We start from the raw sequence: 23,713 nt of genomic DNA on the forward strand, positions 1-23,713 counted from the left end.
GGGGGAGGAGGGGTATGCTGCTGCATAATAATATAAATATATGTCTGAAAAAATGCAAAATAAAAGTGAAGGGATTCAACAGCTGATGTATTATAAAATCGCATAATGTATACTCAACTAACTGAGTCCACAAAGAAATGGATAACACATATGTGTTGTCTAACTGGGTGAAAAAAGGACCATCCTTTGCATGAAAAAGTATTTTGTAAGGGAAAAAAAAAATAGAAAATCTGTAGTAATTAAGGATGAGCAGACCTGTGGAAGTTCGGGTTTGCCAGGTTCGATCGGACTTAATTAAAAGTTCGGTTCGGGACTCGTACTTTGACCTGGTTCCCGAACCTCATATAAGTCAATGGGGATCTGGACTATGGTACTGTAAAATAGTCTAGGGCTAGGTGGCTGAAAAAGGAAGCAAAAAGGGGGTAAGAGCAGGACAGTTGCCCTGCAAATAAATGTAGATAGGAAATAAGTAAAAAAAAAAAAAATGATTTGGGAACCCCTATGTTTTGATAACCAGCGCAGGTAAAGCAGACAGCTCTGGACAGCAGCACTCAGCTGTCTGGTTTACGTTGGGCTGGTTATGAAAAACAAAGGGGGATCCCAGGTCGTTTATTAGAATTATTTATTTAAATTATTTAAAAAAATGGTGTGGGGTAAACCCCTAATTAGGATAACCAGATTTGCCATTTTTTTTCTTATGCCAAGTCGACTTGGGAAAACAATCCCAGCATTCTGTGAATGGCTCTGATATTCCGATCACGTGCATCCACATAAGTCTATGGGTGCGTGTAAAACACCAGACTGCACTCAGATGTCATCCATGTGCAGTCTGATTACCGCGCACACAGGCAATGGAGAAGATGGAGAAATTAAGTTCTCCATCTCGCTCTCACCTGTGCTCTGATCCTCACATGTGAGATAATCCCAGTGAATGACACTCGGTTTAAGCTCACAGCAGTTTCAGCTGAGAGTCATTTGCATATCGCATCCGATTCTCTTGCATCAGATAATCATCACTAGTGTGAGCGAACCCTCAGTCTCCCTCTCACAAACTTTACCTCACTCTCTCACTCACACTATCATTATCACTCAGCTTCTTTCCCTCTCACTCACTCATTCACACTCACTTTAACACTCTCAATTTCTCTCCCACTCACTCTCTCAAATTCTATCACACTCTCACTCATAGGATCCAAATTTCACTCTCTCACTCACTCATTCCTACTCACTCTCTCCCTGTCGCTTTCACTCTCACTCACTCTCTCACTTACTGATTCACACTCACTCATTCTCTCATTCCCACTCCCCCTTACTCTTACACCCTCTCACTTTCACACTCACAGGCGCTCACTTTCACACTCTGATGCTCTCTTTCTCTCATTCTCACTCACTTTCTTCCTCTTACTTACTGTCTCACACTCTTGCTCTTTTTCACTCCCTCTCTCCTTCTCACTGTCTCACACTCTCTCATTATCACTCAGCTTCTCCCCCTCTCACTCATTCACACTCACTTTCACACTCAATTTCTCTCCCTCACTCTCTCAAATTCTATCACACTCTCACAAGATCCCAATTTCACTCTCACTCTTTCTCTCTCATTCTCACTCACTCTCTCCCTCTCACTTACTGTCTCGCACTCCCTCACTTTCACACTCACTCACAGGCTCTCACTTTTACACTAAAGGGGGCTTTACACGCTACGATATCGTTAATGTTTTATCGTCGGGGTCACATTGTTAGTGACGCACATCCGGCGTCATTAACAATATCGCAGCGTGTGACACTGACCAGCGACCTTAGGCGACCTCAAAAACGGTGAAAATCGTTCACTATGGAGAGGTCGTCCCAAAGTAAAAAATCGGTAAGGGTTGTTTAGCGTTGTGGTTCATCGCTATGTGTGACACCGCATGAGCGAGGAACGTCTCCTTACCTGCCGCCGGCCCCAATGCGGAAGGAAGGAGGTGGGCGGGATGTTTACATCACGCTCAGCTCCGCCCCTCCGCTTTCATTGGCCGGCCGCTTAGTGACGTTGCGGTGACGTCGCTGTGATGCCGAACGTCCCTCCCCCTTGAAGGAGGGATTGTTCGGCAGTCACAGCGACGACGCCGACCAGGTAAGTATGTGTGACGCTGCGTAGCGATAATGTTCGCTACGGCAGCGATCACAAACAATCGCATGCACGACGGGGGCGGGTACTTACACGCTCGCTATCGCTAGAAATTACTAGCGATATCGCTACCGTGTAAAGCCCCCTTTACTCTCTCTTTCATTCTCACTCACTTTCTCCCTCTCACTTCCTATTTCACACTCTCACTCTTTTTCTCTTACTCACTCTCTCCCTCTCAGTGTCTCACACTCTCTCATTTTCACACTCACACTCACTGCACACTCTCTCACTTTCACTCTTTCTCTCTCATTCAGTTTCTCCCTCTCACTTACTGTCTCACACTCTCACTCTTTTTCCCCCTCGCCCGCTGTGTCTCACACTCTCTCACTTTCACACTCTCCCTGTCAGTCTCTCTCCCATTCTTAAACTCTATCAAACTCTCACAGTCGTTTACTCTCTCTCTCTCTTTCCCTAACACTCACTCTCTCACTCACAATCTCACACTCACTCTCACAATCTCAGTCTCATGCTCTCACTACATAAGGGCAGGAACAGACAGCCGTATTTTGCTGTCCAACAAAACATTGAGTTGCGCTCAGACCATTGTTACTCTACAAGACCACCTACGTCTTTTTCCGCGGACCGGCTTGGTCCAAGGAAGAAGTTGCAGAATGCCCGAATTTGATCCGATCACAGTCGCCCATTCAAGTCAATGAGTCCGTGGAAACCATCATTCTTCACTTGGATTACATCTGAGTGCAATCCGATTTCTGTGCACTAACACAATGAAGAACATGGAGAAATGATGTTCTCCATCCTCCCCTCGCAGCTTGTGAGTGTCGGATCACACTAACCTGACACCGATGATGCTCTGTTCAGTTTCATAGAGTTCCCGATCGGCCCAATTCTCTCGGAAGACTAAATCTACGGCCGTCTGCACCTGCCCTTATGTATATGGAGAGACATTTTTATGTTAGGATCTACTCTCCCCCCCCCCCAAAAAAAAAGCAGATAGTGGCATAGACAGTGTGAGAAATACTGTATACACCTACCAGATACAGCACAGATGTGACCCGAGCAGTGGCGTGGCCAGCAGGCATTATAGGAGTCTGTATATATCCCCTTCATTGTACTGTTAATATGTGATATACAGATGATTAATTCTCTGTGTGATACATTGATTCTTGTCACTTTCTACACGTGCCGTTTGCCTGGTATATTACCATCTGTATTAAATCGCTCCTACAGGAGGCCTCAATAGATTGCAGCTTGAGACGCAGCGTCGCTGACGGATGATGATAACGTGTTTTATAGCAAAAAATATTCATCTTTATCAAAATTCCATTTTTTTCTGATCCCTCGCAGTGTCACGCACGGCAGCACACCTTAATAGACTCACATTTAAATACAACCCATCCTAATTTTCCTGTTAGAACGACAGAACTACATGGAGGCTTGCACATGGGCCGGATGGGCCGCTCAGGGTCTCTAGAGAGCTGAGTACATAATAAACGGAGGAATAAAACGTTTCTCAAGCAATGACTACTACAAGATTGTCTTTTTCCTTTAGGTGTCGGGTGCATTTTAATGATTTGCCCTTGTTAATATTGCGCACCTGTTACGTCCTGCTTTACATGGGGCCATGATCATCCATGACCGATCATTGCCCTGTGTGAACAAACCCAGCCAGGAGACGTCAAATTATTAAAAGCTCTTTTGTCATTGATCTCATATGTTATGTTGGCAGAAAAATTATCGTCTGTCAGCTGTATTATCTTCCTTCTCTCAATTATGGCTACATGAAAACGAAAGAAACCATTGCCAATCAACAGGCAGTTTATCTGGACACATAGAAGAAATTTAAAGGGATTGTCCACAACTTTCATATTGTAAGGAGCGGCAGTCCCTGCACACTATGCAGCTGTTGGGGACTATGAGTTGGGGAAGGAGCTGCGTTGAACCATCCTGCCTCTCCTGAAATCCACCATATACGTAGGGCAGAAGTTGGAAGAAATTGTATGGCGTTGACTCGTGTGCTTTGCCTGGTAGGAGCTGGCTGTTTTACACAGCAGACACCTGCTGGTAACTGATGCAATTGGAGCTAGCTCTGATCACAGCCGTTTAAGCCTTTAGATATTGTTCACCACAGCATCTATGGGGTTAGGCTGAGGAGACCCTTTATCACCAAAGGAACCCAATGGTTGGATGTCATCGCAGATGGGGGCCCTTGGTTTGAACATTTGCCCTAGGACCACAATATTTCTACGAACGCCTCTGATCTTTGAGATAAGTCATCAATATCAGATCAGTGGTGATCCACCAACCTTATATTGATGGACTATCCTTCGCAAAGTAGTGGACACCTCTTTGATAGTCCGCTGACAGCCTACTTCTGCTTTGATAAATTTGCTGCAAGTAACTGTAGTATATTTCCTTCTGGTCAACATCCCATCTCAGGCTTGAAAAATGTAGAGCATGTTTACCAAGGTAGTCACAGGTTGTCCTAATTTGGATAACCAGCCAAGGTAAAGAAGACGGCTGGGGGCTGGTATTATCGGGCTGGTTCTTCTAAATTTCCCTGTTGCGGGGATAATTGGGTAATACTTTTGGGGTTAATGTCAGTTGTGTAATGTCAGCTGGCATCAAGCCCAGGGGTTAGTAATGTAGAAGCGTCTATCAGACACTCCCATTAATAACACAAATATCATGGCAGTTGAGGGCCTTTTGATTCAAACATTTGGCTTAGACCCCAATCTTTCTACAAACATCTCTGATCTTTGGAATAAGTCATCTATATCAGATCAGTGGTGGTCCACAAACCTTATATTGATGGACTATCCTTCGCAAAGTAGTGAACAGCTCTTTGATAGTCCGCTGACAGCCTACTTCTGCTTTGATTAATTTGCAGCAAACCACTGGTGTATATTTCCTTGTGGTCAACATCCCACCTCAGGCTTGAAAAATGTAGAGCATGTTTACTCAGGTAGTCATGGATCCACCATGCCAGTGGTCCCGGGCATCGACCCATGTTGGCTTGGTGCCACCACCGGTAGTGAACACACAGGTTGACCTAATTTGATAACCAGCCAAGGTAAAGCAGACAGCTGGGTGCTGGTATTATCAGGCCGGCTCTTCTCAATTGCCCTGTTGCGGGGATAATTGGTTAATATTTTTGGGGTTGATGTCAGCTGTGTAATGTCAGCTGGCATCAAGACCTAGGGTTAGTAATGGAGAGGCGGACATCCCCATTAGTAACACAGATGTCATGGCAGCTGAGGGCCCTTGATTCAAACCCCAATCTTGCTATGAACGTCTCTGATTTTTGGGATAAGTCATCAATATCAGATCAGTGGTGGTCCAGCACCTAGATTCCACCAATCCGATCCTTATCAAAGTAGTGGACAACTCTTTGATAGTCCGCTGACGGCCTACTTCTGCTTTGATAAATTTGCATGAAGCAACTCGTGGTCAACATACTACCTCAAGCTTGAAAAATCTAGAGCATGTTTACGCAGGTAGTCATGCATCCACCATGCCGGTGGTCCCGGGCATCGACCCATGTTGGCTTGGTGCCACCACCGGTAGTGAACATATGGTGTTAGTGGTTACTAAAGATCCATGTGGATAGTGACTTTAACCATACAATGTTGGTCTTCCTTCTGGGTTGGCCATCTCAGTAGAGTCTCTACGACAATGGATTTAGGAAGGACTATGTAGAGGCTACTTAAAGGAGGAGTTCTTCTGATTTATTATTTTTTTTTAAAATAATTGCTTTTGTCTGGGTAACAGCTTTTGTTTGGGTTCCCAAAATACTCCGCACCCAGTCTCCGAGAACTGCTTTGTGACTGTAGGCCATTCAGCCGCCGTGCCGGTAGAATCGCATCTCCGCTCAAACCGCCAGAAAAGCAGCAATATACTTCACCCTCAAAACTAAATATTCTGGCATAAACATTTACTGCCCCCGAATAAAAAAAAATAAATATGTTTACCACGGAAAGAAATCTCGTGCCGCGATTACAACTTTCTTTATCAGATTCAAAGGAGCTTCGGAAGGAGGCCGAGAGAAAGGGAGTATAAATCTGCCTCCGAAAAAAAAGGGTTTATCTGAGCCGGGAAATGAAATAAACATTTGAGGTGCTCGATACTCTGTGGCTGCGCGCACTTTCCCGGGATTTAGATTTATTTCTCTGCAGTTGCGCTGCCAAGATTTATCAACGATTGCTGTCTAGAAATTCCCGTTTAGGGCTGCCATGCCTGGCGTCGAAGAGTTAATGGCGTTCGCATCACGACGTATGAGAGAGAGTACGCAAAAAAACCCCCAAAAAGTGTATAATATGTGAGAAGATAACATGGAGTCATATACTTAATAAGCCAACCACGGTGCTGCTGGCCTCTGTTTTCGTACTCCTCCAAGTACCGTGTTGTCCTGCTGATTAGTATTCTAAAATTATGGTGCCCCCCCCCCAAAGTCTTATGGGGGTACAGTCTTTATTCAGCTTGATATGTGAAAATTGCTTAAAGGGTAAGTCCATCTTTAAGCAGGGCCATGGCCGCAGCCATTATACCACTGAGCAGTTCCGACAGGCTGCAACACCAAGAACAGCTGATCGGCAGGTGGTGCTGGGTGTCACACTCCCACCGATCAAGATAAGTCATCAGTCTTAAAATTCTCGACAACCCCTTGAACTCTGAAAAAGATGAACTCATATCAAATCAACCTTTTCAGAGCTGCTGAGTGGCTGAGAGGGATCATGTGTTACATCATGTGACACTTTAGAACCAGTAAGTGCTTTCTGCTTAAAGGGAGTACGTCAGCAGGTTTTTGCTATGTAATCTAAGAGCTGCATGATTCCAGTAATGTGTTACTTACTGGGCTGTGTTTTGGAGTTTCAATAAAATATATAATAATAATAATATTTATTCATTTATATAGCGCTATTACGTCCACAGCGTTTTACATACATTGGCAACACTATCCCCATTGGGGCTCACAATATAAAGTCCCTATCTGTATGTATTTGGAGTGTGGGAGGAAACCCACGCAAACATGGGGAGAGCATACAAACTCCTTTCAGATGTTGTCCTTGGTGGGATTTGAACCCAGGACCCCAGCGCTGCAACCACTGAGCCAAAATCAGTGTTTTATCAGCAGAAGATTATCACTACAGGACTAGATGTCTTGTGCGTAGTCCAAACACACCCCCAACACAGATTTCTGCCTATGCACAGTGTACTCAGAAAGCTGCCAATCATTGATGTGGGCGGGGTTATACCAAGCACCGCATTCTGAGCTCTGCTCAATTTGCAGAAGAGAAAACGGTGATTGCATCACAACTGCTGCACCCAGTAAATAAAGAGACACATCACTGGAATCAGGGTCTCTTCCCCTTCATCATGGTGCTGTCATTACATAGCAAAAGCTGACACAGATTCCATTGAATCCCCTTTGGCTGTAAAGTTGGTGACACTGATGTTCCTCTGTTAGGGTTTCTATTATTATTATTATTATTATTATTATTATTATTATTATAGCGCCATCTATTCCATGGCGCTTTACATGTGAAAGGATCGCTTTCTCTTTTACCTATTTTAGTTACTTCTCTATTAAAAAAATAAGTCGGTACAAGGCTTCTTAACCCGTGATTAACCCATTACTTGCCAAATTAAACATTTTCATTTTTTTTTATTAAATGACAGATTTTTAATGAAAAAAAAATAAAAATGAAAATGAAATGTAAGCAAAATTAATGAATGTAATGTATAAATTAAATGAATTAATGATTAATTTAATTTAATGAATTTTAAGCAAAAGCTTAGGCGTCCCAAAAAAAAGCACATTGGTAGATAATAGGTTAACTATGTGGGCTACTTTGGATAAGTGTAGTGAGTTTTACTCTGATCTGACTAATATAAAGGGTTTTAATCAATGGGCTCTGCTCTTTTGCTTCCATTTGCCTTAAAACGGGGTTTGGCTGAAGAAGACAGCCCCTTTAAGTAAGATTTAGACTTTTAGTTGGAATTTTCCAGAGTCACATTGAAGCCACCAAAATATATTCTGTGCAAGAAAAGAGCCTGATCTTGGGCTGTGTTCATACTTGCATCCGGGAGCTTTCTTGGCACATATGGTTGATGTAACGTAAAAAATTCAACATGTGAACAGCGGCTTACAGCCTCTTCTAAATGCCTAGAATGCCGAAAATGTCACTCTTCCTTTACACAGATACGTTAAACTGGGAAGGCTATAACAAGGGGGTTGTAAAAGGAAGAATTATTGATTTGAATGGAAGAAATACAATTTCTTCAGACATTACTGCATAATAAAGGATCAACGACAGCTGGTCAGTCAGGATTCGGATATCCAGGAGCAAACAGATTGTTAAGGTATATTAGATTATTACAGTCACAATATGCCGTTATTATATTTAGGTTGAACTTTTACAACTATGGTCACAGTTTTAGGGACGTCCTTAAGGTCTATTTACACCAAACCACCGCCGATCAGCCACTTGTCTGATGATCAGCTATCGTTTCATAATTTACACAGACAGATTCCACTTCAGATTTCCGGAATAGATCACTCAGTCCTCATAGGCTGTCATTCTTCTCGGTAGCGCAGGTCCTGTTTACACACGATGATGATCTTTTGTACAAACTGAAAGATCGTATTGCCCGGCAGATAAGCGTTTTGGAAATGTATCAGCCTGTTTATCATGAATTGGAAGTTCATGATATAAAAGCAAACTGTAGCCGTCGTTTTTAATTTTCACCTAATAATTCAATGGTACACTAGAGAAATGTGTATCTTTCTTCTCTTGGACTGATCTTTCACTCTCACAGATAAAATCTGTTTTCACTGAAGACAGATTATACCATTACTGAGATAGGAGATGACAGTTGGTGCTTATAAAATTCTATGGACGAAGGAGGAGCTAGAGGCAGAGACCAAAGATTTTCCCCATTACTGAGAAAGGAGATGACAGTTGGTGCTTATAAAATTCTATGGATAAAGGAGGAGCTAGAGGCAGAGACCAAAGATTTTCCCCATTTCTGAGAAAGGAGATGACATTTGGTACTTCTGTGGAGAGGGAGGAGCTAGAGGCGGAGACAACAGATTTTCCCATTACTGAGATAGGAGATGACAGTTAGTGCTTTGACAATTCTGTGGAGAGGGAGCTAGAGGTCGACACATACTTTGTTCCTCATTACTTAGATAGGAGATGGCAGTTGGTGATTTTAAAAGTCTATGGAGAGGGAGGAGTTAGAGGCGGAGACAACAGATTTTCCCCATTACAGAGATAGAAGATGACAGTTGGTGCTTTTAAAAGTCTATGGAGAGGGAGGAGCCAGAGGCGGAGACAAACCTTCTCCATAGAACTTTATGAGCACTAACTGTCATCACCTATGGCACTAAAGACATTAATGAACAGTCCTCGATGAGAAAGAAACAGATTTCTCTAGTAATATATATTACAAAGTTTCTTATTTTCACATGAACTATTGATTTATGGAATAAAAATGATAGTTTTAAGGCTCGATTGACCATGGACTTGACGATATTAAATGCCCAGTATCATATATAATTATTATTTAAAAGGATAAGGATCTAACTCTACTTTGTAAATTAAAATCAAAGTGATTAATTTGGGTTTTTCTTAGTCCCTTTTTATGCTTTAAAACTCTCGTTCATCCACTTAGAACATCAACTATAAATAAGTCTGAAGCGTTCAGGTGTGATCATGACACTCAGATCTATCTCTCTGGCCCAGATGTCACTTCTCTGCTGTCCAGAATCCCAGAGTGCCTATCGACTATATCTTCCTTCTTCTCCTCTCGCTTCCTAAAGCTCAATGTGGCCAAAACTGAACTAATCATCTTTCCTCCATCTCATCTACACTCTCCACCTGATCTATCTATTACAATAAATAACATCACGCTCTCCCCAGAACCCAAAGTTCGGTGCCTCAGAGGAACCTTTGACTCTGCCTTGTCCTTCATACCACACATCCAATCCCTCACCACCGCCTGCCGTCTTCAACTCAAAAATATTTCCAGAATCCGCCCATTCCTCAATTCCAAATCTACAAAAATGCTAGTGCATGCCCTCATAATCTCCCGCCTCGACTACTGCAACATCCTTCTCTGTGGCCTCCCTGCTAACACGCTCGCCCCTCTCCAGTCCATCCTTAATTCTGCTGCCCGAATGATCCACCTCTCTCCTCAATACCACCCCGCTTCTCCTCTCTGCAAATCCCTCCATTGGCTCCCAATCTTCCACCGTATCCAATTCAAATTACTACCACTGACCTACAAAGCCATCCATAATCTATCTCCTCCGTATATCTCTGAACTAATTTCTCACTACTCTCCAAAACGCAATCTCCGGTCCTCCCAAGATCTCCTTCTCTCCTCCTCTCTCATTCGCTCCTCATGCAACCGACTCAAAGACTTCTCCCGAACATCCCCAGTCTTCTGGAACTCGCTGCCTCAACACGTCAGACTATCTACTACACTTGCAAACTTCAAACAGAACTTGAAAACTCATCTGTTCAGAAATGCCTATAACCTTCAATGACCCCACTGCTTCACCACCACCGTGCGGAGCTGCCGCCCCACCACCATGCGGAGCTGTCGCCCCACCACCGTGCGGAGCTGTCGCCCCACCACCGTGCGGAGCTGCCGCCCCACCACCGTGCGGAGCTGCCGCCCCACCACCGTGCGGAGCTGCCGCCCCACCACCGTGCGGAGCTGCCGCCCCACCACCGTGCGGAGCTGCCGCCCAACCTACACCCCACCTACTGTCTACTCCCCAAAATCCTATAGAATGTAAGCCCGCAAGGGCAGGGTCCTCTTCCCTCTGTACCAGTCTGTCTATTGTAACTTATATATGTATTCTGTATGTAACCCCTTGCCATGTACAGCACCATGGAATCAATGGTGCTCTATAAATTAATAATAATAAAATTATTTTTTTAGACCTGTTACAATATAATCTCAGTGATCGGAGGTGGTACGGTGACATGAGACCTCACACACATTTTCAGGTTTTTCCATAAAGGCTCCTTCCACAGAATATATCAAGGAGTTATGAAGAATTCCACTTTTTGTAGGATTTTGGGCACACCTCCCATCTTATTAATATCCCAAAAGAACGGAAATAGGACGTTGATGCATATATTTTGCAAATTGTGAAAAATCAACATATTCTGCGCATATGTGGATAAAAACGTGCCATGATATTTGGCATTGATTGTTCCGAAGACCAGACCTGCCAACAAAAAGAAAGAAAATTAAACAGGGGGTCTAATTGACAAGTCGCAGCCATAGGTTTGATAGAATACATCCTTCATCGTACGTCTTTTCTTCTGCCTTCCACGCAATCACCGCAAGGAGGAAGATTCGCACCAAACCGCGCAGAGAGAAGCCAAGTAATCATTTTCTTCCCCTCTCTCCTCGGTTTCCCAAATTGAAGCAGACACATGATAAAAATGTCAGCCCCACTCGGCACGTCAGGCCCCTAACAGGATTACATGTCAGCCCTTAATGCCTGGCTGTGTTTCCCCCTCACCATGAATGGCTGCATTATTGCTGGCGGAAAGTTCCGGTAATATATAGTAAGAGACAAGTAGCTCTTTATGGCCAGTGATTATTCGCTTTGAATGAAACCTGTGATTTATGTCCATTTAACTGAGCAGCTCCTTGTAAAATTCCCACCGCTGCATTTTTCCTCAATACAGAATGACTGAAGCGAAAGTGACAAGCGGCTTGGCGTGGAAATGTGCAGAGCGGTGCGGTGTTATATTTAATATACCTGACACAGGAATCGTGTACAGGCGACTAACCCTTGCATTGCCAAAGGCTAAGACGCCGGAATTCTTGGACAATTGTAAAATATCAAATCTGTCCGACTGAAGATGGCCATAGACCAAACGATCATTCTGGTGATCCAACCGTGATCTGCTCATCTATGGCGGAGACATGAAGACGGCCATAGACCAAATGATCATTCCGGTGATTCAACCGCGATCTGCTCATCTATGGCAGAGACATGAAGATGGCCATAGACCAAACGATGATTCTGGTGATCCAACCGTAATCTGCTCATCTATGGCAGAGATATGAAGATGGCCATAGACCAAACGATCATTCCGGTGATCCAACCGTGATCTGCTCATCTATGGCGGAGACATGAAGAGGCCCATAGACCAAACGATCATTGCGGTGATCCAACTGAGATCTGCTCATCTATGGCGGAGACACGAAGACGGCCATAGACCAAACGATCATTCCGGGGATCTAACCCGCGATCTGCTCATCTATGACGGAGACATGAAGATGGCCATAGACCAAACAATCATTCCGGTGATCCAACCGTGATCTGCTCATCTATGGCGGAGACATGAAGATGGCCATAGACCAAACAATCATTTCAGTGATCCAACCGTGATCTGCTCATCTGAGGCGGAGACGTGAAGATGGCCATAGACCAAACAATCATTCCGGTGATCCAGCCGTGATCTGCTCATCTATGGTGGAGACAAGATTGTCTTCCCCCAAACATAATAGGAGGAAAGTCACTGAGCATTGTCTTATAGGATTATTCCTATCTGATAACGCGATGGCATCGTTTGTGATGGGTGGAGGGTTCGTCCTCATGGAACTTCACTGATCCAGAGGATGAAAGCCCACCTAGTGTTGCACGCCCTTGGGGGCGCTACTGTGCAAGGAAAGCTCACAACAGTTAGTTATGCAGAATTGCTGCAAAACCCCAATTACATGAGTAATACCTCGACATGTTCATTCTGAGGATCGATGGGTGTCAAGGAGATTGGAGCACACAAATGGTAAGGATGGCATTTCCTAGACCTACACCAATACTTGGGATAGAATAACCCTTTAAAAATGTTCCATATCACCTTCTATATTATAGGCCTCCGACACACATCCGTACCGCCGGTACGTGTTTGGTACGTTTTTGCACGTACCGGCGGCATGGAGACACGTACACCAATGCTACCCTATGGTAGCAGGCACACACACGTAAAACCACACGGAACATGTATCCGTGTCATTTGTACATGTGTGCGTTTTCCAACACTCTCGACATGTCCGTTTTTCTCCGGCATCACGCAGGCACGGACCCGCTAAAGTCAATGGGTCTGTGCCTGCACGGACGGTACACGTAGCATGTCCGTGTGCGTTTTTTAGTGAGTGATGTCGGTCAATCTACTTTTTATGTGGTTGTCAGTCAATCTCCCTTTGTCAGTTGGTCTGTATCTCCCCCTGTCTCATACTTACCGATCCCCGATCACCAGTGCGGCGATGAACAGCTGTGAAAAAGCTCCGGCGGCTTTAACTATTTTCAAAATGCCGGCTGCTCATTATTCAACCTACTATTCACTGCGTTCCCCGCCCACCACCGCCTGTGATTGGTTGCAGTCAGACACTCCCCCATGCAGAGTGACAGCTGTCTCACTGCAACCAATCCCAGCATCCGGTGGGCATGTCTATATTGTGCATTAAATAAAATAAATAATTAATTAAAAAAAACAGTGTTCGGTCCCCCCAATTTTGATACCAGCCATGGTAAAGTCACACGGCTGAAGGCTGGTATTCTCAGGATGGGGAGCTCCACATTATGGGGAGCCCACCACCCTAAAAAATATTAGCCAGCAGCCGCCCGGAATTTCCGCATCCATTAGATGCGACAGTTCCGGGACTCTACCCGACTCTTCCCGAATTGCCCCGGTGCGTTGGCAATCGGGTTAATAAGGAGTTATTGGCAGCAGCCCTTAGCTGCCACTAAGTCCTAGGTTAATCATGGCAGGCGTCTCCCCGAGATAACTTCCATGATTAACCTGTTATTCAAAGTAAATAAACACACAAAAACAAAAAAAACTTTATTTGGAATAATAAACACAAACAAACTCCCTCGTTCACCAATTTAATAAAACCAAAAAAGCCATCCAGGTCCGGCGTAATCCATGGATGTCCCACGACGCTCTCAGCTCTGCTACATGAGGGTGACAGGAGCGGCCACATAACATGACTGCTCTCTATCACCTCCAAACAGCAACTGAAGTGAGCCACGCGATCACCGCTGACGTCACTCAGGTTACTCGCGGCCACCGCTGGATCCTCCAACTGTGACAGCGAGTCGCCCAAGTGACTGAAGTGAGCTTCGCGATCTGCAATGAAGTCACAGGTGAGTAGCGGTGTTGGGTGGAGGACTCCAGCTGGCCGCGGGTAACCTGAATGTCGCCGCTAACTTCAGTGACTCAGGGGATTAGCGGTCACGGGTGAGTCCTTTACGGGTGTCCGCTAATCAGGACGCCACACACAGACAGAGCCGTGGTATGACAATGAAGTTGAGTGAGGTTCACCCAAGTTCATTTTCATCGCGCAAATCGGTCTGTGTCGGCTGTCAGCGGGTATGTAGCAACGACATTTAACAACACACACGAATCAACACATACGGACAACACACAGACATTACACGTACACATACACTGACATTCCACAAGCACACACGACAAGCATACACCATCACACGGATGTCACACGTACCGGAGAAACGCCCAAAAAAAACGGAACACGGACCCGAAAAACGGAACGTGAGACACGTACGTTTTTTTTTGTGGAAGTGTGGCAGAGGCCATAATTAGTATCATTATTATTAAAGAAAAAAAACACACTGAAGTCTTGCTATTTTATGATGTGCTACTAGGCCTAATACTAAACTCGTTCTGCCTTGATAGAAGACTTTTCAGAACTCTCATTTTCATCACAGACTGAATTACAATGAAGGTATCACATCTTTGTATATCCACAATTCACAATAGATGATGTCATAGCTCACCTCCTCCTATACGACTGATACCACCTCTATATACAATAGATAACACAAGATTCACTATTCACAATAGGTGATGTCACAGCTCACCTCCTCTACCTCCTATACAATGACTGATAACCCCTATATATATAGTACATAACACAGGATCCACCATTCACAATAGGTGATGTCACAGCTCACATCCTCCTCCTATACATTGACTGATAACACCTCTATATGCAATAGATAACAGAGTCCACCATTGACAATAGGTGATGTCACAGCTCACTTCCTCCCGCTTCTGTACAATCATTGATATCACATCTATATACAGTAGAAAACACAGGACCTACCATTCACAGTATGTGATGTCACAGCTCACCTCATCTCCCTCCTGTACAGTGACTGATAACACTTCTACACACAGTATATAATGCAGGATCCATCATACATAATAGGTGATGTCACAGCTCACCTCCTCCTGTTCAGTTAACACCTCTATATACAGTAAACAACACAGGATTCACTATTCACAATAGGTGATGTCACAGCTAACCTCCTTCCCTTTTTGTACAATGACCAATATCACCTCTATATGCAGTAGATAACACAGGATCCACCATTTGCAATTGATGATGTCACAGCTCACCTCCTCTTCCTCCAATGCAATGACTGATAACACCTATATATACAGTACATAACACAGGATCCACCTTTCACAATAGGTGATGTCACAGCTCACCTCCTCCTCCTACTGATAACACCTCAACAGCTGTGAAGCCCAAAGTCGCTGTCTAACCTTCATACTGTAGGGCTGGAATTTTGCAATTATCACCGAGATAATTTAATATTCCACTTATATTTTCTTGCGCCTTTTTATCACTGAATGCCCAGTACATCGATGGGATAGGAAGCCGTAGATTTGCGGCTCCTCTTTGGCATCAGCATACAGATTTGGTTCTGTTTGCCGGCTGCCCTACATGTGCGGCTCATCTTCCCAGGTGAGGCCGGTGATTGTGCAGCGCAATATTGTTCTGATAGTGAGAGGCGAGCCGGCAGTCCGCACTCCGCAGGGGGCTAATCTGTTTATTTATAATTCAAAAGCATTGCCCATATATTAATGAACCCTTAATGAGCTGCTGAAAAAGCCGGAGATTATTACATTTAGGCATACCCTGCAATCAGGCGGCACCCGGAGTGGACGTTTTAATGCAGCTTTACCAGAGTGGAAGCGGGTATTACCGGGAGGTTAATATTCCGACTGACCTCGCCTTTTATTATTTGGTCTGGAAACCATCCCTTTTATTCAGACCCTTTTATCTAATAAATAGGCAGGGGAGGCAGGTGTTTGCAAGCTGAAAAATCCTTAATTAAGATTTGCTGAAAGATACCCGGCGACGGATGTAAATTCCACCATTCCTGTGATCTGTGGCAGAGATTGCCGGCACTACTCAAACCGTTACTGTCAATTTGCAAAGTAGTATTTGTGCTGTTTTCGATCCCAAAACTGATTATCTCACAGCAGATTCTGTTACATTTACGAAACCCGTATGGGACTGATAGTATAAAACACATAACCGGAGCTAAATGCAGGTAAATCTGAGATAATTATTCTCTGGCCGCCTTCCCTTTACAGTGATACTAGTGCAATAAAGAAAACTTCAGCATGGAGGATGCATTGGGGGAACACATCTTCCTTATTACAACTATAGACGCCATATATTCATTTCTATGCTGCAAATGAGTCATTCTGATGGTGTTCATTTGTTATTCAAGACCGGCATTGGTGGAGGCAGAAATCAACATGAAATAGACAAGGGGGCGGGGCCACAGATCATCCCCACCCATTTTGACAAAACTGGCGTGAAGTCAATTTGATCAATTGGGGCCTGTGTCTCTATGACATTAGTAGCCAAACATCTATTAGTTCCTAGCCATCGTAAAACCTGTTTTGGCCACGTTTGCAAGTTCTGTCTCAAACCCCCCCCCCTTCCCGAAAAAAAGAATTCGGACATGCCCCTGATGAACTCACAGGGGCCAATTTGGCAAAGTTTTTGCACCACAATAGAAGTTTTGAGAAGTTTTATACACCACTTTGGATCAGCTGTGCCAAAATTGGGAGGGAGCCGGGGTTTGGACGGGGCGTGATTACACTTGATGGCATTTTGTACTCCAGACCCTGACTGAATGCGGAACACACATCATCAAATTCATTCCTCTTAATAAATTCGGCACCTCTTCTACTCCATCAAGGCTGGTGTGCCTTATGACAAACTTGATGACTCTTCCTCATAGACTTCACTTATCAAATAGAGTCCAAAACCTGCAGCTTTGGACTTGGATTGAGGTTTATTTCAGCCACATTGATCTTTGAAGTTGGAATCAATGGTGAAACCTACACCACTATTGTTCCTGTCTTTCAAACCGGTTGCGGTTGAAAAAAAGACCCTAAAAAGACTAAAGGAACATGTCTTGGACTCCGTATGATCACTAAAGTCTTTGGCTCCATCAGTGACAAACCCAAATCCTGTTTTTTAAGGGTTCTGATGGTACTCCTACATGTCTTGGACTCCGTATGATCACTAAAGTCTTTGGTTTCATCAGAGACACATCCAAATCCTGTTTTTCGAAGGTTCTGATGGTACTCCTACATGTCTTGGACGCCGTATGATCACTAAAGTCTTTGGCTTCATCAGAGACACATCCAAATCCTGTTTTTCGAGGGTTCTGATGGTACTCCTACATGTCTTGGACTCCGTATGATCACTAAAGCCTTTGGCTCTATCAGTGACACATCCAAATCCTGTTTTTCGAGGGTTCTGACAGTTCTCCTACATGTGTTGGACTACATATGATCACTAAAGTCTTTGGCTCTATCACAGACCCATCCAAATCCTGTTTTTCGAGGGTTCTGACAGTACTCCTTGTCTTGGACACTGCATGATCACTAAAGTCTTTGGCTCTATCAGAGACCCACCAAAATCCTGTTTTTTGAGGGATCTGATGGTATCCCTTCATGTCTTCGACTTCTTATGATCACTAAAGTATTTGTCTCAATCAGTGACACATCCAAATCCTGTTTTTCTAGGGTTCTGATGGTACTTGTAATGGGGTCATGAATGCTTGGCCAGCGTGGGTTCTGAGCATACCCTAAAATGTTCAGCGTACTTAAGGTTGGGCCCTTCAGAACCTTAGGTGCTGTAAACCAACCTATAGAAATGGATGCAAATTGTTGAGGTGACCATGGATCTTGGCAGAAACTTGTAGCTTTGAATGGACATGTACGTAGGGTGAATGACACTCGTGGGCACCATCAACAACAATGTCTCAAGCTCCACCAAGTGCCAACTCATCATCCCACCTTGGGAGAACGGAAGCCTTCCACCTGCCCTCACTTGTGTTGTCCCATTTTTATGTCCACTTCCTATATAGGTTTTGAGTTATATTGGATGTGAATATAAATAAGAGGGTTGTAGTCACCGGAGCACAGTATGTTCACATACACGACGTTGGTCCAGGGGGATCCAATACAACTTCATATCATGATTGAAACCGATTTAAAGAGGTTAATTGTGCAGGGACGTCCTCCCAGTTCTGTCCTCCTGAAACTTTAATGAAATGGCTGATTGAAGACTATTCGAGAGCTCAGTGTTTATCCAGCAGTTGTGTCCCCTTGCGTCATTGGAAGGATTCCCCATAAGTTTTGGTCAATGATCCTGTCTTAACTAACACAAAACAAATGTTTCTTTAGAAAAATAGTCTAAAGCTCAAACTTAGAAGTAGATTTACTACACTAGGAACTCAGGATTAGTGCAAAGGGTCATACGCCAAATTACATGAATATTCAGTATGAGGAAAGGAGAAAAGAGAGGTTCATCGACTGAACCAACCAACCCCAGTGACCTAGTATTTCAGCTCTCAGTGTAAAGCAACTTTCCATGAAGATATGAAAGCTGTCTATGTCCCAAACAAAGTGGCCATGTCTCTTTAAAAGGAATCTGTCAGCAGCCTTATGCTACCTAATCTGAGAGAAAGTATAATATAAAGGCAGAGATCCTGATTCCAGCAGTGTGTCACTTACTGGGCTGCTTGCTGTAGCCTTGACAAGCTAACTCTGATCAGCAAGAGATTAGCACTAGTGGACTAGTTGTCACGTGCCATGTAGTCCTCCTGCTCTGTGTAACAGTGTAACAGAGTTATACACTGAAAGCTGCCAATCAGTGGTGTGGGCAGGGTTATACACTGAAAGCTGCCAATCAATGGTGTGGGAGGGGTTATACACTGAAAGCTGCCAATCACTAGTGTAGGTGGGGCTATACACTGAAAGCTGCCAATAAGTGGTGTGGATGGGGCTATACACTGAAAGCTGCCAATCAGTGGTGTGGGTGGGGTTATACATTGAAAGCTGCCAATCAATGGTGTTGATAGGGCTAAACATTGAAAGCTGCCAATAAGTGGTGTGGATGGGGTTATACACTGAAAGCTGACAATCAGTGGTGTTGGTGGGGCTATAAACTAAAAGCTGCCAATCAGTGGTGTGGGTTTACACTGAAAGCTGACAATCAGTGGTGTAAGTGGGGTTATACCCTGAAAGCTGCCAATCAGTGGTGTAGGAGGGGTTATACATTGAAAGCTGCCAATCAGTAGTGTAGGTGGGGATATATACTGAAAGCCGCCAATTAGTGGTGTGGGTGGGGCTATACACTAAAAGCTGCCAATCAGTGGTGTGGCAGCTTTCAGTGTAAAACCCACACCACTGATTGGCAGCTTTTAGTGTATAGCCCCACCCACACCACTAATTGGCGGCTTTCAGTATATATCCCCACCTACACTACTGATTGGCAGCTTTCAATGTATAACCCCTTCTACACCACTGATTGGCAGCTTTCAGGATAAACCCCACTTACACCACTGATTGGCAGCTTTCAGTGTAAAACCCAATCAGTGGTGTAGTAGGGGTTATACATTGAAAGCTGCCAATCAGTAGTATGGGGGGGGTATACACTAAAAGCTGCCAATCAGGGGTGTTGATAGGGCTATACACTGAAAGCTGACAATAAGTGGTGTAGGCGGGGTTATACACTGAAAGCTGCCAATTAGTGGTGTAGGCAGGGATATACAGAGCTAAAAATTCATGGATCTGGTAGATCTGGAGCTGATAAAATAGTGTTTTTATTAAAACTGCAGCAAGCAGCCCCTTACTGACACATCTCTGGAATAAGGACCTGTGTACCTACATCATGCTGCGCTCAGATTGGGTAGCAAAGACCTGGTGACAGATGCCCTTTAATTTAACAGGTTGAGTACGATCCAGGCCCTGCAGCCTACGATGGCCCAAGGAAAGCCCTTTGACCCAAATGAGAAGAGTAACATTGGTGAAGTTGCATTGGGGCCACTGACCGTTGAGTTACCCTTTATGGTGGAGGGTCAATGACCAGTTGAGCATTGTAGGTATATTAGGGGTGATGGGGTTATACTGGGATTAGAGCTTGATGGTAAAGGAGAAAGTGTATTCCAGAAAGCAGAGCCCGAAAGCCTATTGATTACCAAGTGACTCGAGTTTGCAGGATTTATGACTCCTTCCGCAGCAGATGGATTTGTATGCAGCAATAGTTGGCAGTGGTAATGTGGAGGCATGGAAAATCGGTTTGCTGCCTTCGCACAATGCCTGATAATCCACTCGTTGTCTCCGGTAGATAATTATACATTGCTATTTTGTTGGTTAATTCCAGTCTATATTGACTTAGAGATGATTCTACTTATAGATCTGATCCCAATGCAAGTGACCTGGCCACGAAATATTCTTCTCACCCCCATTGTCATCTTTTCTTCAAACCACAGGTCTCAGCATCAGAGGGGCACAGGAAGAAGACCCCCCAGACCCACAGCTCATGAGACTAGACAACATGTTACTGGCAGAAGGTGTATCCGGACCTGAGAAAGGAGGAGGAGCTGCAGCAGCTGCAGCGGCGGCGGCAGCCTCGGGTGGAACCTCAGACAACTCCATAGAACATTCCGACTACAGAGCCAAACTCAGCCAGATCCGACAGATTTACCACACAGAACTGGAGAAATACGAGCAGGTAGTCTATATTTATAATATCTATGCTGTATTATGTATATTTGGGGGAACAGACAGATGGAAATATTCATGGATGCTGTCTGCCGTTGCAGAACCCTCAAAAAAGGGGTTCTCTTTTGATATGTTGGACTCCCATGTGCCTGGATCCATAAAATACAGCCGGCTGATGATAAGGTTGGGTTTGCTCGACCCTCTTCATTCTCCTTTATGGGAAACACAAGTACGCTCAATTGATCAGTCCTGATTTGTCTTAAAAAATTTTTTTTTTTTTTTGCGCCAGTCCACCATTACCATGCGTCCCCACGTGAGATTAAAAATCCAGGCAGTATCACACTATAGGCTGCCACTCACATCACTTTGGGCTTCAAGTGACAGTCATGTAAAAATAAATGCAGGAATGGCGGATTTTGACTAAGTTACCCCATGAGTACGTCTGACTGTGCAGAAGAGCCCAGTGAGAGGAGACACGTTTTCTGGATACCGGACATGCTAGATTTTGTCGCCACAAAGCCACTAAATAAGTAGAACATCCCATTTCTTTTTAAGACACCTTGCAAATGCCATGATTTAAAGCAAATTTGTCACCAGATTTTACATTACATCTTAGACCTGACGATATAGGTGTCTTTACTCTGAAAGTTTAGATCTAAATGGGTTGTGTAATCCTGAAATTAAATTGATAATCTTACAAGTCCAGCTGGATGCATGATCATCTTAGGTGTCCAGATGGATGCATGATCATCTTAGGTGTCCAGATGGATGCATGATCATCTTAGGTGTCCAGATGGATGCATGATCATCTTAGGTGTCCAGATGGATGCATGATCATCTTAGGTGTCCAGATGGATGCATGATCATCTTAGGTGTCCAGATGGATGCATGATCATCTTAGGAGCCCAGCTTGATTCGTGATCATCTTAGGAGTCCAGCTGGATACGTGATCATCTTAGGAGTCCAGCTGGATACGTGATCATCTTAGGTGTCCAGCTGGATGCATGATCATCTTAGGTGTCCAGCTGGATGCATGATCATCTTAGGTGTCCAGCTGGATGCATGATCATCTTAGGTGTCCAGATGGATGCATGATCATCTTAGGTGTCCAGCTGGATGCATGATCATCTTAGGTGTCCAGATGGATGCATGATCATCTTAGGTGTCCAGATGGATGCATGATCATCTTAGGTGTCCAGATGGATGCATGATCATCTTAGGTGTCCAGATGGATGCATGATCATCTTAGGTGTCCAGATGGATGCATGATCATCTTAGGTGTCCAGATGGATGCATGATCATCTTAGGTGTCCAGATGGATGCATGATCATCTTAGGTGTCCAGATGGATGCATGATCATCTTAGGTGTCCAGATGGATGCATGATCATCTTAGGTGTCCAGATGGATGCATGATCATCTTAGGTGTCCAGATGAATGCATGATCATCTTAGGTGTCCAGATGGATGCATGATCATCTTAGGTGTCCAGATGGATGCATGATCATCTTAGGTGTCCAGATGGATGCATGATCATCTTAGGTGTCTAGCTAGATGCGTGATCATCTTAGGTGTCCAGATGGATGCATGATCATCTTAGGTGTCCAGATGGATGCATGATCATTTTAGGAGTCCAGCTGGATACATGATCATTTTAGGAGTCCAGCTGGATACATGATCATCTTAGGATTCCAGCTAGATGCGTGATCATCTTAGGTGTCCAGATGGATGCATGATCATCTTAGGTGTCCAGATGGATGCATGATCATCTTAGATGTCCAGCTAGATGCGTGATCATCTTAGGTGTCCAGATGGATGCATGATCATTTTAGGAGTCCAGCTGGATACATGATCATTTTAGGAGTCCAGCTGGATACATGATCATCTTAGGATTCCAGCTAGATGCGTGATCATCCTAGGTGTCCAGATGGATGCATGATCATCTTAGGAGTCCAGCTGGATGCATGATCATCTTAGGAGTCCAGCTGGATGCGTGATCATCTTAGGGAGTCCAGCTGGATACATGATCATCTTAGGAGTCCAGGTGGATACATGATCATCTTAGGAGCCCAGCTGGATGCATGATCATCTTAGGAGCCCAGCTGGATGCATGATCATCTTAGGAGTCCGGCTGGATACATGTTCATCTTAGGAGTCCAGCTGGATACATGATCATCTTAGGAGCCCAGCTGGATGGATGATCATCTTAGGAGTCCAGCTGGATGCGTGATCATCTTAGGAGTCCAGCTGGATGCATGATCATCTTAGGAGTCCAGCTGGATACATGATCACCTTAGGAGCCCGGCTGGATGGATGATCATCTTAGGAGTCCGGCTGGATGCATGATCATCTTAGGAGTCCGGCTGGATACATGTTCATCTTAGGAGTCCAGCTGGATGAATGATCATCTTAGGAGCCCAGCTGGATGGATGATCATCTTAGGAGCCCAGCTGGATGGATGATCATCTTAGGGAGCCCAGCTGGATGGATGATCATCTTAGGGAGCCCAGCTGGATACATGATCATCTTAGGATTCCAGCTAGATGCGTGATCATCTTAGGTGTCCAGATGGATGCATGATCATCTTAGGAGCCCAGCTGGATGGATGATCATCTTAGGAGCCCAGCTGGATGGATGATCATCTTAGGAGTCCGGCTGGATGCATGATCATCTTACGGAGTCCAGCTGGATACATGTTCATCTT

The 23,713-nt window shown here is 44.4% G+C and overlaps 1 protein-coding gene across 2 annotated transcripts in view; it reads left to right on the forward strand.

The window, feature by feature from the left end:
• Nucleotides 1–23,713, forward strand: part of PBX3 (PBX homeobox 3) — a 346,663-nt gene that overhangs the window by 274,551 nt on the left and 48,399 nt on the right. For both annotated transcript variants that reach the window (XM_075324160.1, XM_075324161.1), the window contains exon 3: nt 20,781–21,022. In XM_075324160.1, the coding sequence (XP_075180275.1) occupies nt 20,781–21,022 (242 nt within the window). The remainder of the gene's footprint in view (nt 1–20,780; nt 21,023–23,713) is intronic.

This window comes from Anomaloglossus baeobatrachus, chromosome 9, assembly GCF_048569485.1.
Source record: "Anomaloglossus baeobatrachus isolate aAnoBae1 chromosome 9, aAnoBae1.hap1, whole genome shotgun sequence".
In the NCBI taxonomy this organism is placed as follows: Eukaryota; Metazoa; Chordata; class Amphibia; order Anura; family Aromobatidae; genus Anomaloglossus; species Anomaloglossus baeobatrachus.